The 22456-nt window shown below is 39.5% G+C and overlaps 2 protein-coding genes and 1 pseudogene across 3 annotated transcripts in view; all 3 read left to right on the top strand.

Moving 5' to 3' along the window:
• Positions 1-941, top strand: part of LOC132553990 (ankyrin-3-like) — a 33311-nt gene extending 32370 nt beyond the window's left edge. For both annotated transcript variants that reach the window (XM_060218286.1, XM_060218285.1), the window contains one exon: positions 161-941. In XM_060218286.1, the coding sequence (XP_060074269.1) occupies positions 161-344 (184 nt within the window). In that variant the 3' untranslated portion in view covers positions 345-941. The remainder of the gene's footprint in view (positions 1-160) is intronic.
• Positions 942-5238: 4297 nt separating this feature from the next.
• LOC132554012 (kelch-like protein 10) lies at positions 5239-12613 on the top strand. The gene is made up of 6 exons (XM_060218306.1): positions 5239-6211; positions 7886-8033; positions 8350-8519; positions 10316-10587; positions 12165-12256; positions 12478-12613. The coding sequence occupies exons 1-6, from the start codon at positions 5239-5241 to the stop codon at positions 12611-12613; spliced, it is 1791 nt and encodes a 596-aa protein (XP_060074289.1).
• A 471-nt stretch (positions 12614-13084) lies between these two features.
• LOC132554011 (collagen alpha-4(VI) chain-like) lies at positions 13085-21627 on the top strand (annotated as a pseudogene).
• Positions 21628-22456: the final 829 nt, after the last annotated feature.

Below are 22456 nucleotides of genomic sequence, written 5' to 3'. Positions count from 1 at the left end.
ATGTCATGACCTTGACCTATTTTCATGGTCATGAATATGAAATATGTTAAAACCTTCAAAAGACGTTTAACTGTATGAAGGATATTTCATTGTGAGATGCTACTAGCTACCATTGCATTGTAGATTTATGTCAGTCTGGTATTTTTTTCTTTTATTGTAGGAAGAGGATGTCAAGTTCTGCATCTCTGATGTCACCTGCCTCATCAGTGACTGATGCTGCACCTTATCACAAACCTCCTAGTACTACAGGCTCAACCATCAGTCTGGAGAAGGTCCATGTACGATTTGAGCAACTCAAACATTCCCACCAACTCAAACAGAGTAGAGAGGCTTGTAAAAATTAGCCCCAGTTTACCAATCAAACAATATACTAGAAATTCCATGATTTGAACAACTCAAAAATTCCCACCAACTCAAACAGGGTAGAGAGGCTAGTATAAACTAGCCCCAGTTTACCAATCAAACATTATACTGGAAATTCCATGATTGTTGCATTTTTATATTTTTCTACATATCACATGTTTAAAAAAAAATGTCTCATTCATATGTGTGTTTGAAGTTTACAGGAGAAGGGCAGGGAATATTGGAATAAAAACTCTATACAAGGATTAGGAACCAACCACCAGTTCTGGAATAAAAGTTGTATCCAGGCTTAGTACTTAATTTGTCATATCATTATATTATTACATGTAGTTGTCTTTCTTCAGTACTCAGGAATAACCAGCTTTACAGGGGTCATAAGAGAAACAGTGACAGGAGAGAGAAAGGGTGATACAATTTGTGGTATGAGAGTGTTAATTATTCAGTATTAGAGGTCATGAGAGGCAAGATGATAGGGAAGTGATATAAGAGTGAAAGTTATTGATACAATGATGTCGTTATATACTCAGATTTACTATTATAATTACCAGAGCATAATATTTCAGTCATAAATATGTTTATTCCAGTCATTAAATGTCTCACTTTTTTATCAGTGTTGTAGTTTTTATGTGCTAATCAACAAATAGGTAGTCTGTTTTCATTACCTTAAGTACTAAACAAGATTTCTACAAGTCAGTAGATAGGTGTTATCCCTCGATAATAACACACAACTTCTACTAGTCGGTAGATAGGTACTATCCCTGGATAATAACACACAACTTCTACTAGTCAGTAGATAGGTGTTATCCCTGGATAATAACACAGGACTTCTACTAGTCAGTAGATAGGTGTTATCCCTGGATAATAACACACAACTTCTACTAGTCAGTAGATAGGTGTTATCCCTGGATAATAACACATGACTTCACAGGACTTCTACTAGTCAGTAGATAGGTGTTATCCCTGGATAATAACACAGGACTTCTACTAGTCAGTAGATAGGTGTTATCCCTGGATAATAACACACAACTTCTACTAGTCGGTAGATAGGTACTATCCCTGGATAATAACACACAACTTCTACTAGTCAGTAGATAGGTACTATCCCTGGATAATAACACAGGACTTCTACAAGTCAGTAGATAGGTACTATCCCTGGATAATAACACAGGACTTCTACAAGTCAGTAGATAGGTACTATCCCTGGATAATAACACAGGACTTCTACTAGTCAGTAGATAGGTACTATCCCTGGATAATAACACACAACTTCTACTAGTCAGTAGATAGGTACTATCCCTGGATAATAACACAACTACTAGTCAGTAGATAGGTACTATCCCTGGATAATAACACATGACTTCTACAAGTCAGTAGATAGGTGTTATCCCTGGATAATAACACAGGACTTCTACAAGTCAGTAGATAGGTGTTATCCCTCGATAATAACACATGGTTTCTACTAGTCAGTAGATAAGTACTATCCCTGGATAATAACACAGGACTTCTACTAGTCAGTAGATAATAACACAGGACTTCTACTAGTCAGTAGATAGGTGTTATCCCTGGATAATAACACATGACTTCTACAAGTCAGTAGATAGGTGTTATCCCTGGATAATAATACATGACTTCTACAAGTCAGTAGATAGGTATGTCCCTGGATAATAACACAACACTTCTACTAGTCAGTAGATAAATATGTCCCTAGATAATAACACAGGACTTCTACTAGTCAGTAGATAGGTACTATCCCTGGATAATAACACATGACTTCTACAAGTCAGTAGATAGGTACTATCCCTGGATAATAACACACAACTTCTACTAGTCAGTAGATAGGTACTATCCCTGGATAATAACACAGGACTTCTACTAGTCAGTAGATAGGTGTTATCCCTGGATAATAACACATGACTTCTACAAGTCAGTAGATAGGTGTTATCCCTGGATAATAATACATGACTTCTACAAGTCAGTAGATAGGTGTTATCCCTGGATAATAATACATGACTTCTACAAGTCAGTAGATAGGTGTTATCCCTGGATAATAACACAACACTTCTACTAGTCAGTAGATAGGTATGTCCCTGGATAATAACACAGGACTTCTACTAGTCTAGATAAGTATGTCCCTGGATAATAACACAGGACTTCTACTAGTCAGTAGATAGGTGTTATCCCTGGATAATAACACATGACTTCTACAAGTCAGTAGATAGGTGTTATCCCTGGATAATAATACATGACTTCTACAAGTCAGTAGATAGGTGTTATCCCTGGATAATAACACAGGACTTCTACTAGTCTAGATAAGTATGTCCCTGGATAATAACACAGGACTTCTACTAGTCAGTAGATAGGTACTTTCCCTGGATAATAACACAGGACTTCTACAAGTCAGTAGATAGGTGTTATCCCTCGATAATAACACATGGTTTCTACTAGTCAGTAGATAGGTACTATCCCTAGATAATAACACATGACTTCTACAAGTCAGTAGATAGGTGTGTTATCCCTCGATAATAACACAGGACTTCTACTTGTCAGTAGATAGGTGTTATCACTGGATAATAACACATGACTTCTACAAGTCAGTAGATAGGTGTTATCCCTGGATAATAATACATGACTTCTACAAGTCAGTAGATAGGTATGTCCCTGGATAATAACACAACACTTCTACTAGTCTAGATAAGTATGTCCCTGGATAATAACACAGGACTTCTACAAGTCAGTAGATAGGTATGTCCCTGGATAATAACACAGGACTTCTACAAGTCAGTAGATAGGTGTTATCCCTCGATAATAACACATGGTTTCTACTAGTCAGTAGATAAGTACTATCCCTGGATAATAACACAGGACTTCTACAAGTCAGTAGATAGGTGTTATCCCTCGATAATAACACAGGACTTCTACTAGTCAGTAGATAGGTACTATCCCTGGATAATAACACATGACTTCTACAAGTCAGTAGATAGGTGTTATCCCTGGATAATAACACAGGACTTCTACAAGTCAGTAGATAGGTGTTATCCCTGGATAATAACACAGGACATCTACAAGTCAGTAGATAGGTACTATCCCTGGATAATAACACATGACTTCTACAAGTCAGTAGATAGGTGTTATCCCTGGATAATAACACATGGTTTCTACTAGTCGGTAGATAAGTACTATCACTGGATAATAACACAGGACTTCTACTAGTCAGTAGATAGGTGTTATCCCTGGATAATAACACAGGACTTCTACTAGTCAGTAGATAGGTACTTTCCCTGAATAATAACACAGGACTTCTACAAGTCAGTAGATAGGTATGTCCCTGGATAATAACACAAGACTTCTACTAGTCAGTAGATAGGTGTTATCTCTAATTAATAACACAACACTTCTACTAGTCAGTAGATAGGTGTTATCCGTGGATAATAACACAAGGCTTCTACTAGTCAGTAGATAGGTGTTATCCCTCGATAATAACACATGACTTCTACTAGTCAGTAGATAGGTATATCCCTGGATAATAACACAGGACTTCTACTAGTCAGTAGATAGGTGTTATCCCTCGATAATAACACAGGACTTCTACTAGTCAGTAGATAGGTACTTTCCCTGAATAATAACACAGGACTTCTACAAGTCAGTAGATAGGTATGTCCCTGGATAATAACACAAGACTTCTACTAGTCAGTAGATAGGTGTTATCTCTAATTAATAACACAACACTTCTACTAGTCAGTAGATAGGTGTTATCCGTGGATAATAACACAAGGCTTCTACTAGTCAGTAGATAGGTGTTATCCCTCGATAATAACACATGACTTCTACTAGTCAGTAGATAGGTATATCCCTGGATAATAACACAGGACTTCTACTAGTCAGTAGATAGGTGTTATCCCTCGATAATAACACAGGACTTCTACTAGTCAGTAGACTTTCGATTTTTTCCTTCTATTTAGACCGACTGTAATTACAGAAAAATAATTATACAGACCGACAATCTCCCGACTCAGACCTGGTGTTAATTCCAATTTTGTCATTCTAAGTGAAAACAATGTGACTTTTTCCAGGTCCTAAAATCAAGGAAACTGGTGCGACGAATCGGAATTAACTAATTTCTAAGTATGTGATTTATTGTGACAGTGCATGCAAAATTAAATTGAAATGTACCCGAGACTTTCAGCGCAGTGATATTGTAGAGAATTGTGTATTTATGTTACACACTGACCCAACAAGTTGTACTGCGGAGTTACTCAATATTGGAGAACACATCTATATACTTTGGAAGTCAAGAAATAATGCTGTCGTGTCGAGTCAGATCCAACCAAGGGAGATAACTCCCCCATTTTTTACTTCACTATAGTCTACAAGCATGAATTCATATTAAGGCTACACTGTAGCTTATAACTGTTGCTGTCAGTAACAATATGTATAAACACAGAATGATACTAAAACAATATTATACCAAAATACTGCCGCGTTAGACACTGGGTACTACCAAATTTATAATTTCTTCCAATATTGCGTCAAATTAGAAACATTGAATATCGACAAGAACGCTGACTCATAAACCTGTTTGTTAAATCTGCATATCGTATTATTGAACGCATTGCGCTCACTTCTAGACTGTACTTGTATTGCTAATTTAAATTCTTATAAAAATTACTGAAATATCACAATAACTATGTACGAATGCTGAAGGCGTCGTAAAGCTAGCCAACTGATGACGTCATGATATTATAATGGAATGCATTTTGACGTCATAAACACAGATTATTGTCTGCTTGACGACGATCAGGCGAACTTCAGGACAGGGGCGGGGGTGCATCTCCACATGTGAAGTAAAAATTGCTGGAAACAACCTTTCTCAAAAAAATGGAAATTGAAGAATGCGAAAGCACCACGAATACCACAGAATTGGGCAAACGGTTCAGTACCCACTCGTGTCTGATCTTTGATGAACTGAGGAGATTCGGTCAGCTGTGCGACGCTGTTATAAGAGTCGAGCAACAGGAATTTCCCATCCACAGAGCCATTATGTCGGCTAGTAGTCCCTACTTCCGGGCATTGTTCACGAATGCGTTTGACGTAGTCGAACGGCGTGAGGTAGATATTCCGGGAGTAACAGCCGATATCATGCAGATCATCATTGACTACGCATACACCCGACGTGCCAAGATCAATGAGAGTAATGTGGAGTATCTACTTCCGGCTGCAGACCAATTTCTGGTCCACGGTCTGGTCAGACGCTGTTGTGATTTCCTCGCCGGGGAACTGGAAGCGGCAAATTGCATTGGCATCCATAATTTTGCCCGTTACTATTTCTGTCCGAACCTTGAGCGGATATCCTACCGATATATGATGCATAACTTCAGTGAGGTCGTGGCCATTAGTAAAGAATATACTGATCTCAGTGTTGAAGATGTGTGTGAAATATTGTCTTCTGACGATCTAAATGTGAAGAATGAAGAAATGGCTTTTATGTCAATTTTACGGTGGATTGATTGCGATCCTACAAACCGAAAGTGTCACATTTCTGTTTTGCTTCGGACCGTCCGTTTAGGGTTGCTGTCTACTCAATATTTTGTTGAGAAGGTCAAATCTCACCCGTATATCAAGGAAAATGACCAGTGTAAGCCTCTGGTCATTGAAACACTCAAGTTCCTGTATGATTTGGACATGGATGAGGATAAGGACCTCGACATTACAAACCCGCTCGCGCGTCCACGCGTACCGCACGAGGTGATGTTTGTCGTTGGGGGTTGGAGCGGTGGATCACCTACAAATGTCATGGAAAGCTACGACATGCGAGCAGATAAATGGATTGTGTGTGACCATGGCGATGAAGGTATGTTATATTACCACATATTTATCCGACATGTGAAATGTCAATGTGCTCTATCAAAAATACAACATATTTACAAGGTTATAGATCAAATCGGCACGCTGCCGTGAGCGGGGGATATTTAACCCGTGGCTATAACCGGCACATGTCGTATACAAATGATAACTGCTGCACCTCAGGCGAAGAAGGATTATCTTTCTATGTTATCGACAATAACGACAATGGACGGTTCACTCATCCACTCCTACAGAACAATAACAGCAGTGGACCGTTCACTTCTACAGAACAATAACAGCAGTGGACCGTACACTCCTACAGAACAATAACAGCAGTGGACGGTCCACTCCTACAGAACAATAACAGCAGTGGACCGTTCACTTCTACAGAACAATAACAGCAGTGGATGGTCCACTCCTACAGAACAATAACAACAGTGGACGGTTCACTCCAACAGAACAATAACAGCAGTGGACCGTTCACTCCTACAAAACAATAACAGCAGTGGACGGTCCACTCCTACAGAACAATAACAGCAGTGGATGGTCCGCTCCTACAGAACAATTACAGCAGTGGACGGTTCACTTCTACAGAACAATAACAGCAGTGGACGCTCCACTCCTACAGAACAATAACAGCAGTGGACCGTTCACTCCAACAGAACAATAACAACAGTAGACGGTCCGCTCCTACAGAACAATAACAGCAGTGGACGGTCCACTCCTACAGAACAATAACAGCAGTGGACCGTTCACTTCTACAGAACAATAACAGCAGTGGACGGTCCACTCCTACAGAACAATAACAACAGTGGACGGTCCACTCCAACAGAACAATAACAGCAGTGGACCGTTCACTCCTACAAAACAATAACAGCAGTGGACGGTCCACTCCTACAGAACAATAACAGCAGTGGATGGTCCGCTCCTACAGAACAATTACAGCAGTGGACGGTTCACTCCTACAGAACAATTACAGCATTGGACGGTTCACTTCTACAGAACAATAACAGCAGTGGACGGTCCACTCCTACAGAACAATAACAGCAGTGGACCGTTCACTCCAACAGAACAATAACAACAGTAGACGGTCCGCTCCTACAGAACAATAACAGCAGTGGACGGTCCACTCCTACAGAACAATAACAGCAGTGGACGGTCCACTCTTACAGAACAATAACTGCAGTGGACGGTCCACTCCAACAGAACAATAACAACAGTGGACGGTCCACTCCTACAGAACAATAACAGCAGTGGACGGTCCACTCCTACAGAACAATAACAGCAGTGGACCGTCTACTCCTACAGAACAATAACAGCAGTGGACGGTCCACTCCTACAGAACAATAACAGCAGTGGACGGTCCACTCCTACAGAACAATAACAGCAGTGGACCGTCCACTCCTACAGAACAATAACAGCAGTGGACGGTCCACTCCTACAGAACAATAAAGGCAGTGGACGGTCCACTCCAACAGAACAATAACAACAATGGACGGTCCACTCCTACAGAACAATAACAGCAGTGGACGGTCCACTCCTCCACTCCTACAGAACAATAACAGCAGTAGACGGTTCCAACAAAATTTAATTTAATGATGTACGCTCAAAATTACCACACTATACAGTGGTCCGGCTATTGAATCGAGACTTGCTTAACAACAAACGTTTTAATTTGCAGGGCCAAGGGCATACCACGGAACAGTTACAATCGACAAAAAAATCTATGTCGCTGGGGGATTTGATGGGGTTGAGTACTTCAATAGTGTGCGATGTTTTGATCCGGTAACAAAATCCTGGTCCGAGGCAGCACCGATGAACGCCAAACGGTTTGTTCTTGTGTCGGTTTATAGCGTTCACAGTTTCATCACACATGTGTGTAGTAAAAATGTCCTTGCACCATTTTTTTTTGAAGTGGAAAGTGGTTTGACACGTATCACTAAATTTTGTCCTAACAATGTAAGAGGTTTGACACGTGTCACTTTCAATTTTGTTCTAACAATGTAAGAGGTTTGACACGTGTCACTTTCAATTTTGAAATGATGAGGTAAGGGGTTTTACACGTGCAAATTCGATTGCATGTTGTCGTAAGTACATTCAGTTCTTCGTCTTGTAAGCACGGAACAGCTTTATTGTTGCTGCTAGGTGTTATGTGAGCACGGCTGTCCTGAGAGGATGTATTTACGCCATGGGTGGATACGATGGTCACGTGAGACTGAACACGGCGGAGCAGTACCTACCCGACCGGAACCAGTGGACTATCATTTCGCCAATGAATCATCAACGTAGTGATGCCAGCGCCACCACTCTCAATGGTAACCATACCAGTTTGTACAAGTCGTTTACCTGCTGGTACTAACCAGAACTATACTGCAAAGTCCAATATTAACTTAGAGCACGTGTTCGTCACTATCATGAACAGCTAACTAAAGTGACTTCCGGTGTTACCAGAAGACTTCAGTACCAGGATATTGAGACTTCCGGTAATCCCAGTAGTCTGTGTTGTGGGGTAGTATCTACAAAAGTTTGTCTCTCTAATCAGAAACGTTAATATTTTGCTTCAACTGAACGACAGTCGTGTGTGCTCTATTATGTAACAAATAACTCCGGACTTCTTGTTCTTCTACTGTCTCCTTATACTGATAAAAATAACGTGTTTTACGATTTAATGTTTTTACAGGATGTCTCATTTTAAACGCTGTAACCAACTCTTTTATATCTTCTTCTCTTCATAGTTGGAATCTGTATAATGAAACCGTGCACAACCTTCATCGGATCCAAGTCCTCTTTATAGTCTATTATACGATGGCCGGTAACGGACTAATAGAATATTCCACCCCCTTAGGGGTGAGACAGGGGAATCTCAACCCGAGGGGCGATTATTAAGTTGTCAAACACGAGGCTTGTCTCATCCCAAATGGGATGAATGATTATTTTTCTCTTACCCTGTTCCCCTGCTGATTGTAAAATACGAAATAGAATGTTTGTAAACAAAATCTCGTAGACAACGTATGAATATAGTGACGAGGTCGTCTCAACCGCGTCACGCTTAATTGTGATATCCCGCACAAAATATAATTCCCATTAACGGTACAGTACAACATAAAAAGGCATAATATTAATGATAAAAAACAATTTTAATGTGCAAGTATGGATGAGATGACTTCAATATATACACAAAATCAACACATATTATTAAATCGTTATTTTACAATGACGTCATTTACATGTCAAGTTCTACTTCCGGGTCAAGATAGTGATGTCACATTATTGTTGAGAACGCGCAAGGAGCGCGTGTAGCTTGTCTCAACCCTAGGGTGAGATAGAAAAATCTCACACCGATAAAAACTGTGGATATCCCTGTCCGGGTTAAGAGAAATCATAAACCCAATATCGTATAGCTGGTAATTCTGACGCGTCAAAATTTTATCGTTCCCTCCCAATAATATTTCGGTTCCTCCCAATAATATTTCGTTCCGTCCCAATAGTATTCCGTTCCTTTAGAATAATATTTCGTTCCTTCCCAATATCATTCCATTTCCTTCCAGTAACATTCTTGTCTATCGCAGAAGAATTCCGTTCCATCGCAATAATATATCGGTTGCACTCTATGACAGCGATGTAATCCCAATAGTCAGGATGTTTTGAGGATAAACCTTGTAACTTATATTGTCTCTACTTGTGATGATCATTCTTTGAATATTTGCTGTTATTTCCAGAGGAAGGGTTATATCATGACCCCAAATGTTTGTTTAAATTCAAATTTGGAGTAATTTTCTTCGGAAATTCCCGTCTAACCGAGGACCAGAACTAAGATATTTTTGATGTGGTCAAACTTTCATCAAATCACCAACAGTGTTTTTATTTTTGATAATAATACTTTTGTTAAATGCTATCGTAGTTTTCTATATGTATATTGTAAGAAGGCGTAGATAAGTTGAAGTACCTCGTGTCTAGTTCCTGGCGAGTTTGACAATGTTTTCCATAGTTGTCCAGTAATACCACTGTTACATTGATAGTGTTTATGTACTGCAATACTCAGTATTTTGATATGAGTTCTTATTGTGCAGTTGAAGCAATTTAGGAAAATCAATTGTGTTTATCTGTTTAGATAAAGTGTACATCTGTGGCGGATTCAACGGCCAGGAGTGTTTAAATTCATCAGAATATTATGATCCCAACACTAACCAATGGACTTGTTTTGCACCCATGCGTAATAGGCGCAGTGGTGTGGGCGTCATAGCCTACGGCGATCAGATTTATGCGCTCGGCGGGTTTAATGGCGCCGCTCGTATGAACACGGGTGAACGATACAATACCCTCACAGACAACTGGCAGTCCATTCCAATGATGTATAACCCACGGAGTAACTTTGGTGTAGAGGTAAACGAGTGTAATTTTGGTGTAGAGGTAATTAAGTGTATCTTTGGTGTAAATGTCAAAAAGTTTCACTTTAGTGTCGAAGTAAACAAGTGTAACTTTGGCGGAGAGGTGAACAAGTGTAACTTTGGTGGAGAGGTTAACAAGTGCAAGTTTGGTGGGGAGGTGAACAAATGTAACTTTGGTGGGGAGGTGAACAAGTGTAACTTTGATGTAGAGGTCAGCAAGTGTAACTTTGGTTTCGAAGTAAACAAGAGTAATTTTGGTGAAGACATGAACAAGTGTAACTTTGGTGGGGAGGTTAACAAGTGTAACTTTGGTGGGGAGGTTAACAAGTGTAACTTTGGTGGAGAGGTAAACAAGTGTAACTTTGGTGGAGAGGTTAACAAGTGTAACTTTGGTGGGGAGGTTAACAAGTGTAACTTTGGTGGGGAGGTTAACAAGTGTAACTTTGGTGGGAGGTTAGTGTAAATTTGATGTAAGTGCAAGTAACTTTGGTTTCGAAGTAAACAAGAGTAATTTTGGTGGAGACGTGAACAAGTGTAACTTTGTTTGGGAGGTTAACAAGTGTAACTTTGATGGAGAGGTTAACAAGTGTAACTTTGGTGGGGAGGTTAACAAGTGTAACTTTGGTGGAGAGGTTAACAAGTGTAACTTTGGTGGGGAGGTTAACAAGTGTAACTTTGGTGGGGAGGTTAACAAGTGTAACTTTGGTGGAACAAGTGTAACTTTGGTTTAACAAGTGTAACTTTGGTGGGGAACAAGTGTAAATTTGGTGGGGAGGTTAACAAGTGTAACTTTGGTGGGGAGGTTAACATGTGTAACTTTGTTGGGGAGGTTAACAAGTGTAACTTTGGTGGGGAGGTTAACAAGTGTAACTTTGGTGGGGAGGTTAACAGCCCACCTTCCTGATGATTATCTTGATGATGGTGAACTATAAGGAAAGCCACCCATGGCTGATTTTGAGGGGCTTTGTTTGAAAGGATCTCCATCAAGGGTAGGTCAGTTGTCATTAAAAAGGCAAGGGAAGTCACTTTATAGAAAAGTAAACAGAAAAATATGTTTATGTCCAAACTACACTGTTTTCACTCTGTCAGTCCACTTATGAAGTTTAAGTACATGAATGGTTTTATTTTAAAGGAGCGTGTGTTTTGCACAATTGGGGTATAAATCCCTCCGCTTGATGTCATTTTACTTCCAGGATTAGATAACTGCATGAAATCTGACAATATAGGGAGTGACTGAGGAAAATCAAAAATAGGTCCAAGTATTAATGATAATAACAAATTATGAGAAGGGGTGGGGGTGTGGTCATCAAAATGTTAAATAATGAGAAAGGGTGGGGGTGTGGTCTTAAAAATGTGAAATGATGGGAGGGAATGGGGGTGTGGTTACCATAATGTGAAATAATGGGAAGCGGTGGGGGTGTGGTCTTAAAAATGTGAAATGATGAGAAGGGGTTCTGGAGTTTGAACTTACCCCATAAATTGATTATATTTCGTACTGTTAGACATACATGTATGATCTCAAAAGAACATCAATATACATGTGTATGTTTACTGGTATATTTCCTGTTACAGGTAATTGACGACATGATATTTGCTATTGGAGGATTCAATGGTGTCACCACCATATTCAATGTGGAGTGTTTCGATAGAACTTCTGACGAATGGTAAGATGTTTACTTTGAATATAAACTGTATTTATATTTCTACAATTGCTAAACAAGCAACAGCTTATATTAAGCACTCTTGTTAGCTCGGATGAGAGGGTGCAAGGGTTTTACTGTGGAAAGAAACCAGAGTACACGTGACAAACCACGTGGTCAGGCAAGTGACACCTGATTCAGATTACAATAATTGAAATGATTGGATCACTGTCATCTTTTTTCAGGTTTGACGCAACAGATATGAACATCTACAGAAGTGCTCTCAGCGCATGCGTCATCAATGGCCTTCCTAACGTTCAGGATTACACTCATAAGGAAACTAGACCAAACAAAGAAACTGGAAAAATGGAAGTGTTATAAAATAAAATGGATGTTAGATCATATGTATTCCGTATGATCGAAACATTGATGTAATACTATCTCAATATCACATGTGATTTTTTCATAATAAAAACAGTGGAAGAGAGCTATGAGGTTTTAAAAATTCTGTTGTGTTGATATTTACAAAGAAAGAATCATACAATATGACGTATTGCTGGGAGTCTATTTTGACCATACAACGTCTGCTCTGTGTAATATCGTTAGTTTCAATTAATTTTCAATTGATACCCTCTATTATTTGTTCATATACTATTTTTCCAATTTCAAAAGTTTTTTTTTTTGTGAATTTGGTATAACATTTTATACCACTGTGGTATATTCTTAATGTAGTAAATAAAAATGAAAGAAGAATACAGAGTTTTGAAATGATGTCATATTCTCACACAGGAAAAAGTCGAAAGTGTGGTATCTATATTTAGAAATGATTGATCTTTATTGACCACCTTAATCATGCTTACCTTGTACACAACAACTGGTCTTATTCTCCTTGAATGTATGCGAGAGTCTCAAGGTAAATATTTTTTAAATTTTTTTCTATAAATTTCATCAGTTTTTTTTTTAGTTTGAATCAATATTTCATTAATTTCATATACAATCACTCCATATACCGTCTGTTAACTTGCCTTCCTAAAGCAATCCATGTAAATGAGAGTGCGTTGCAAAATAGTTATAAAACGAATATTAGAAACAGTTGTCAATGTCACTCTCTGATTTCTTGGTGTATATGACATAACATGAACGCAAAATGAAGCGATATTGTTTTCATTGTATTTTACATAAGTAAGTGTTTAAAGGGTCACGTGACACTCACAGACATACCCACCTCTCCATTACAGACATTCTACAACACATACAACTAACCATTAGGGACTTGGCATCATATCATTTACCTCTCCATTAGGGACGCCTTACAGTGCATACATTGTGACATCATAATGTACACCTCTCCATTAGGGACGCCTTACAATACATCGACTGTGACGTCATAATGTACACCTCTCCATTAGGGACGCCTTACAATACATGGACTGTGACGTCATAATGTACACCTCTCCATTAGGGACGCCTTACAATACATAGACTGTATCAAATAAAAAGTTTAAAGATGTAATACGGATTTTTTTCGCAGATAAAGCTGATTTTTTTTTCAAGTTTTGGTCATTTAGCCCCTTACTAGCGAGACTGAAGCAGGAAATGCGAGACATGCATGTAACTGACCGAAAGTAGCCAAACCAAAAAATCAATGAAAAATAATAATATTAACTAGTCAAGGCTATCCGATGACGTAAGGGATGTAACAACCATTTGCGTGTAGGTAAAACAACAAAACATGAAAAACGTATCATCCTTTAAAAGATGAAAAAAAAATCCCAACAAAAGCAAAAAAAAAAAAAAAAAAAACTCAGAAGCATACAACCAAGATAACATTATTGATTCCTGTGAAAAGTTGCGATTCCTCATTAAGAAATACAAGGGAGACAATCTAAATGAGCTTATATTTCCAGTCATTTTCTCCTGTTTCTTCAAGAGGTCATTAAAGTCTGTTTGACCGTATACTGTCAGACCTTAAGGTGTACTGCGTCATTCTACAGAGAACATCGATCTTAATTTGAGAACTGACGTAAACTCTGACTGCAATATCAAAATTAATTTATTAATGTAAAATGAGACATACACTTATGAACTATACACTTGACGTAACACACTGGATTTTTTTTTTTTTTTTTTTTTTTTGGGGGGGGGGGGGGGGGGGGTTGTCATTCACACCGGCTTAACAATATATACACTTGGCCATAAGATATAAACAGTCAATTTTAGCATGAAAATTTTAATGAAAACTTTCTTTCACACGGAAGAAATTCACAAGTGATATATTATGTAAAACATATATTTCCAGTAATCACGAACTATGAGTCCATAAATTATTTCCAGGTGTTTATTTTCTATTCGTAAGACAATATATCGTTTTTACTAGACAGACCGGCGACTGCTGCCTTGTGTTACATTCCCAGGCAGGGAACCATTGTTTTATTTATAAGTAGGAAGTCATAAATGTCAATATGTGCGTTTGGAACGTTTGACATGAATGGCAAAAAGAGGATGATGCAAAAATGTTGGACTATGTGTTCGCGAAGCTTGGCATGAATGTGGAACAAATTTAGAACAGATGTATTGGCCAGTGGTGTTGCGTTTCCGTACAATTTTAGTAATGTCCAAGTAGAGATTCCGCAATATTCCGTTCTTATCAGTCGTAATAAATGCTACCATTGTTTTTGTTCTGTGTACCTTCAGCTTCAATGATTTAAAATTAATCCAAAATTCCTCGTAAAACTTCCAGGTTTCGTTTAAACATTAAACATACTTTCGAGTTTTTCATAAATATACACAAAAACTAACAAGTTAACATCGGAAAAATTAATGTCTTTCGTTTATCGGTGACGCTTAAGATAACAATGTTCAAATAGTCTAAAGGTTCAATGATTTCGTAACAAAGTCGATTTGTGGGAAGGTCAGCGGAGAAAGACATGGCTAATTTTCGGGAAGGAAAAAAACGGTTTTTATTTGAAAGTCGTCAAATATGGTGTGTAGTTTTTGTCTGTTGCAGTTTCCGATGTGAAGGAATTAAAGGGGAAAGTTCCGATTTTCCTGTCAACAATCTACACCAAATCAGTGCTGGACCGAGGGAACAGGACAATGGGACCAAAATCACATTACGTGACAGTAAGTAGATCGTGAGTCTAGGGCTTCCCATCAAACGACATAAATATCTGATTTAGAAATCAACTTAGCACATATCAATGTGACCTAGAACCTAATTTGTGTCTATGAACATGAACTCGACACTACCCACGTTAATGTCTCTGATCTGGAACCCGACACTACACACGTCACTGTCTGTGATCTAGAACCCGACACTACACACGTCAGTGTTTGTGATCTAGAACCCGACACTAAACACGTCACTGTCTGTGATATATAACCCGACACTACACACATCAGTGTTTGTGATCTAGAACCCGACACTACACACGTCATTGTCTGTGATATATAACCCGACACTACACACGTCAGTGTTTGTGATCTAGAACCCGACACTACACACGTCATTGTCTGTGATATATAACCCGACACTACACACGTCAGTGTTTGTGATCTAGAACCCGACACTACACACGTCACTGTCTGTGATCTAGAACCCGACACTACACACGTCATTGTCTGTGATCTAGAACCCGACACTTCATACGTCACTGTCTGTGATATAGAACTCGACACTACACACGTCACTGTCTGTGATCTAGAACCCGACACTACACACGTCACTGTCTGTGATATAGAACTCGACACTACACACGTCACTGTCTGTGATCTAGAACCCGACACTACACACGTCACTGTCTGTGATCTAGAACCCGACACTACACACGTCATTGTCTGTGATCTAGAACCCGACACTTCATACGTCACTGTCTGTGATATAGAACCCGACACTACCCACGTCACTGTCTGTGATCTAGAACCCGACACTACACACGTCACTGTCTGTGATCTAGAACCCGACACTACACACGTCACTGTCTGTGATCTAGAACCCGACACTACACACGTCATTGTCTGTGATCTAGAACCCGACACTTCATACGTCACTGTCTGTGATATAGAACTCGACACTACACACGTCACTGTCTGTGATCTAGAACCCGACACTACACACGTCACTGTCTGTGATCTAGAACCCGACACTACACACGTCATTGTCTGTGATCTAGAACCCGACACTTCATACGTCACTGTCTGTGATATAGAACCCGACACTACCCACGTCACTGTCTGTGATCTAGAACCCGACACTACACACGTCACTGTCTGTGATCTAGAACCCGACACTACACACGTCATTGTCTGTGATCTAGAACCCGACACTACACACGTCACTGTCTGTGATCTAGAACCCGACACTACACACGTCACTGTCTGTGATCTAGAACCCGACACTACACACGTCATTGTCTGTGATCTAGAACCCGACACTTCATACGTCACTGTCTGTAACCTAGAACGTATGATCTCTTCCTGATGGTGAAATGTGGAGACACCGAAACCAAGTAATTGGTTATTACAAGATATGTAATCCTACCCTAACAAACGTCTTGGTTTGGGATCCAAATCTAATCACCGTAAATGAGACGTCAAGTTACTTCTATTATGCGATATCTCTATTTACCTTTTGTTTGTAGTTTGCCAAACACCAAAAGCCGATGTGTTTTTCTTGGTGGATTCCTCCGGAAGTGTTGGATCTCACAACTTTCAAAAACAGAAAAGATTCATTGCTGATCTGGTGGCACAAATGAGAATAGGTATCAACGATGTCCTGGTCGGGGTATTTACGTTTTCGTCCAATCCAGTATATATGATCAAACTGATGTCAAACCAGGATCTGACATCACTAAGAACTGCTGTGAACGCCATACCATATATCAGCGGGTCAACACACACAGGTGCAGCTATCGAGTTTGTCATAAAACAAGCTCTCGGACATACTTCCGTTAATAGGGCGGACGCGCCGGACTATTTGATTGTCCTAACTGACGGCCAATCCAATAACAAGGCTATGACGCTTTCGGCCGCACAGAAACTGCATCGTACAGGGACAGAAACCTTCGCCATCGGTATTGGGTCGGGGGTCAACATGGACGAACTCCATGCAATAGCGTCAACTCGAGGCAATGTAAAGGTGGTTTCCAGTTTTAATGACCTCGGTGGACTGTACAGTACAATATTCAGGAAAACATGTTTCGGTGAGTATGTTGTAACAATTTTAAAAATCGCCGTAGGCACAATTCAATAAAAATGATTAACACCATCAGTAGAAGGACTGAATAACATGTATATTTGAGAACGTGTAGGACGGCAAAACCTTGTTTTGTATATAGCTGTATAGCTGACAATATTAGGGATTTGATTCAATAAGAAAGGATGACGGGTATTAATGTTAATATTATGATAAATGGCACATTGTATCAAATTAATAAATGGCAGTTAAAGATAGATTGAGGTTTCTTTCCTCTGTTACAATTTCTTATCACCAAAAGTTAATTAGGGCCAAATCCATACATTTCAGTGACATCAAATCGAATGGTGTTGTTATTTAATTTCAATCAAAAGATTTGGCGGTTTGTTGTCTGATTCTTAGTAGGGTAACATAATTGACAGTTTTCCATCTAATTTTTAGCAAGATTGACAGACGACAGTTTTCCGTCTTATCTGTAGCAAGGTTGGAAGACGGCGATTTTTTCGTTTGATCTTAGCAAGGTTGAGAGACAAACGGTTGCCGGTATTTCTAGTGAGTTGACACAAGACAGCTTTCCATCTAATTTTCAGCCAGATTGGCACACGACAGCTTTCCATCTAATTTTCAGCTAGATTAACAGACGACCGTTTGCATTTCAATCTATAAGGGGATTGATAGATGAGTTTTCCATCTAACCTTCAGCGAGATTGACAGACAACATTCTGTTGTCTAATATTTATCGACAAACAATTGTAATTGTAAGCTAGATTGACAGAAAATAGTCTGCATTTTAATTTCCAGCGAGACTAACAGACGACAGTTCGCTGTCTTATTTTGGGACTGACAGACGACGGTCTGTCGTGAAACCTTTAGCGAGATTGGCAGAAGACAGTTTGATGTCTAGTCTTCATGTAGATTGACAGACAACAGTGTGCATTTTAATCTTCAGCTACAATGGAGAAGACAGTTTCCGCCTTATTTCTAGCGAGATTCTTTAGCGTAATTGCGTCTGCCGTGCAACCTTCAGTGAGATTGGCAGAAGATAGTTTGATGTCTAGTCTTCATGATAAGTTGCTGACTAATCTACAGCTACATTGAGAGACCACATCCTTCGTCTAATCTTTCACAAGATGACAGTTGGCTGTCTTAATCGTTAGTAACATTGCCAGGTAACAGTTTGATCTCTAATCTTCAGCTAGATTGACAGACGCCAGTTTCTCATGTAATCTTCAGAGAGATTGACAGCCGACATTTTGTTGAATTTTTTCCCATTGAGGGAAGCAGCAGACATTTTTGTGCAATATAGTTGTAATGTAAATATGACAATAATATGAAACTTCAAATCTTCTACCTTCTCTTGATGTTCTGTCATTTCAGTGCTTCTACACAGTGTGTAGTGTTTCTTTTATGAACCAAGGGCGAATTAATTTTCGTCGCTTTCATTTAAAACCAACCACAGACGTGCGGCAAACGCAGGCTCATGTGAGTAATTCCATGATTCTAACAATTAAATATCGTTCCTTTAGCAAACAAACTTACTACGGCGACGACGTCAACGACAACATCAACGACCACAACGACGACACCAACGACCACAACAACAACGACCACAACGACAACACCAACGACAACACCAACGACCACCACAACGACACCAACGACCACAACGACAACACCAACGACAACAACACCAACGACATCAACGACCACAACGACGACACCAACGACCACAACGACGACATCCACAACTACAACAACACCGACAACTACAACCACCACACCAACGACCACAACACCAACGACAACAACACCAACAGTCTCTACATCAAAACGTACGTCTGCTCAGCAATGTATCAGGACTTAAACAAACATGCGATTGCAAAATGTTCATCATGAATAAGAAAGACTTTTTAAAAGGTGTATCTTGCACCAATCATATCATGTTGTGGGTACTGACGAGCTGATATATCAAGCACGTCATGTCGAGGGTAGAGCCCAGTAGTTCTAACTACATCAGTCGTTTTATGTCGAGGATAGAGCCCAGTGGTTCTAACTACATCAGTCGTTTTATGTCGAGGATAGAGTCCAGTGGTTCTACCTACATCAGTCGTTTTATGTCGAGGATAGGGTCCAGTGGTTCTACCTACATCAGTCGTTTTATGTCAAGGTTAGAGTCCAGTGGTTCTACCTACATCAGTCGTTTTATGTCGAGGATAGAGTCCAGTGGTTCTAACTACATCAGTCGTTTTATGTCGAGGTTAGAGTCCAGTGGTTCTACCTACATCAGTCGTTTTATGTCGAGGATAGGGTCCAGTGGTTCTACCTCATCAGTCGTTTTATGTCGAGGATAGAGTCCAGTGGTTCTAACTACATCAGTCGTTTTATGTCGAAGATAGAGCCCAGTGGTTCTACCTACATCAGTCGTTTTATGTCGAGGATGGAGCCCAGTGGTTCTAACTACATCAGTCGTTTTATGTCGAGGATAGAGCCCAGTGGTTCTACCTCATCAGTCGTTTTATGTCGAGGTTAGAGCCTTGTGGTTCTACCTACATCAGTTGTTGTATGTTGAGGATTGTAGTTCTACCTACCTACCTGCTAGACTATTGGTATATCTATCGGAACTAAATGCGACCCTCTGTTGACTGACTTACTTTTGTTTTCATTCATTGAAGAGCTCAACAAAACATGTCACAAAGACTAAATCATTTAATTTCATTTTCAGTTATATTGATGACGTCTTGTTTTTAAATAACAAGAAAAACATCCATTGAATATACTCCCCAGAATCGGAAATTTAAGATTTGACACTCTTCTACATTAGATGCTTATCTGATCTTTTCCTAAAACGAAACCAGCATGGGCGGCTTTTTATTTCTGGATAGCAATATTCCTGCATCCCCATCCTATGGTGTTTTTATGTTGCAGTTGACTCAATATCCAAGGGCATGTTCTCTTTATCACGATTTTGTGCAAGGAGTCAACCGATATGCAGGTTGACAAAATTTATGTGGAAGTTTTATGGTTGGCCTAGTGATCGTATAGGGAAATATTTTATTTTTTTATGTTACATGAAGTTGGACGTTTTTGGTGCTCGTTATTTTGCCTGTTGGTTCCTATGTTGTAGAACGTGACATTACTTATTTAGATTGACCAAGGTTTACATGACGGGTGTCGTTGATGAAGCAGAAGACGCTTACTCTTCAGGAACACCTGGATTTATTTTCCTTGTACTTTTTCAGGAGTCTCCGTGTAAATATTTCTTTTGTTTATATTCTGCCCAAATTTATAGAATTTAAGTTTGGATTATGATTATGTTGACATCTTGACATTTTCTTGACATTTTTTTCTACCTACATCGATTGTTTTAAGCCTAGGATAGAGACTTGTGCGAAATGCTTGTCACTTTCTATGATTCTTACATGAGATACGATCGTGAAACAGGATTAAAATGTATCTCTTGAAAAAAAAAAATATTTTGACTTTCAAACGTAGACAGACTCCACATTATTCTCTTCTTTTGTAGGATTTCATATATGAATTGTAGTCTTCTGTTGCTTTTTATTATATACACCAAACATCTGAAACTGTTTGATATTTCAATGATAAATGCTTCATGTTGTTTCTAGAATGTGGCGCTCATATGGCAGATATTGTATTCCTGTTGGACTCGTCAGGAAGTGTGGGACAGACGGACTTCCAGAAATTGCTCAATTTTGTCTCTGAATATGCGCAACATAACATCATTGGCCCAAATGATATACAAATGAGTGTTTTAATATATGCCTCTGACGTCACAGTCCATTTTGATTTGAATACCTACAATAGTGCTGATGCGATATCAAATGCAGTACGGAACCTCCCATACAAGGACGGAGGGACACACACTGAAAAAGCACTACAGATGGCGCTGTACCATAGCTTCACTCGACAGTCAGGGGATCGTCCATATGCCAAAAATGTGCTTGTTGTTATCACAGACGGTTACTCGTATGATCGTGAAGCGACACTATCAGCAGCACAAATGTTACGCCTGTATCAGATAGAGACAATTGCTGTGGGGGTCGGGCAGGGTGTGGATGTGTCTGAACTACGAGGCATAGCAACGGACAACAGTCACGTGTTTACAACAAGAAACTTTGATTCTCTCAGCTCTCTGAGATCACAGCTTAATGTGTTTACTTGTAGCCTGTCAGTATCATGATCATGTCTAGGTTATGTAGAGCCTGTCAGTATCATGATCATGTCTAGGTTATGTAGAGCCTGTCAGTATCATGTCTAGGTTATGTAGAGCCTGTCAGTATCATGATCATGTCTAGGTTATGTAGAGCCTGTCAGTATCATGTCTAGGTTATGTATCATGTCTAGGTTATGTAGAGTCTGTCAGTATCATGATCATGTCTAGGTTATGTAGAGCCTGTCAGTATCATGATCATGTCTAGGTTATGTAGAGCCTGTCAGTATCATGATCATGTCTAGGTTATGTAGAGCCTGTCAGTATCATGTCTAGGTTATGTAGAGCCTGTCAGTATCATGTCTAGGTTATGTAGAGCCTGTCAGTATCATGTCTAGGTTATGTAGAGCCTGTCAGTATCATGTCTAGGTTATGTAGAGTCTGTCAGTATCATGATCATGTCTAGTTTATGTAGAGCCTGTCAGTATCATGATCATGTCTAGGTTATGTAGAGCCTGTCAGTATCATGTCTAGGTTATGTAGAGCCTGTCAGTATCATGTCTAGGTTATGTAGAGCCTGTCAGTATCATGTCTAGGTTATGTAGATCCTGTCAGTATCATGTCTAGGTTCATGTCTAGGTTATTCAGAGCCTGTCTTATCATGTCTAGGTTATGTAGAGCCTGTCAGTATCATGTCTAGGTTATGTAGAGCCTATCAGTATCATGTCTAGGTTATGTAGAGCCTGTCAGTATCATGATCATGTCTAGTTTATGTAGAGCCTGTCAGTATCATGTCTAGGTTATGTAGAGCATGTCAGTATCATGATCATGTCTAGGTTATGTAGAGCCTGTCAGTATC

Source organism: Ylistrum balloti, unplaced genomic scaffold (assembly GCF_031769215.1).
Source record: "Ylistrum balloti isolate Yb309-2 unplaced genomic scaffold, AGI_CSIRO_Ybal_v1 Utg370370, whole genome shotgun sequence".
NCBI lineage: Eukaryota > Metazoa > Mollusca > Bivalvia > Pectinida > Pectinidae > Ylistrum > Ylistrum balloti.
Note: the sequence above shows the minus strand (reverse complement) of the source record. Positions and strands in the feature narration are given on the sequence as shown.

What these genes read in the sequence shown, in the direction of transcription:
- LOC132554012 (XM_060218306.1), top strand. Translation starts at nt 5,239, where the DNA reads ATGGAAATTGAAGAATGCGAAAGCACCACGAATACCACAGAATTGGGC. An exon ending in GTGTGACCATGGCGATGAAG is followed by an intron (nt 6,212 to 7,885) that starts GTATGTTATATT and finishes TTTAATTTGCAG; the next exon opens with GGCCAAGGGCATACCACGGA. An exon ending in GGAGTAACTTTGGTGTAGAG is followed by an intron (nt 10,588 to 12,164) that starts GTAAACGAGTGT and finishes TTCCTGTTACAG; the next exon opens with GTAATTGACGACATGATATT.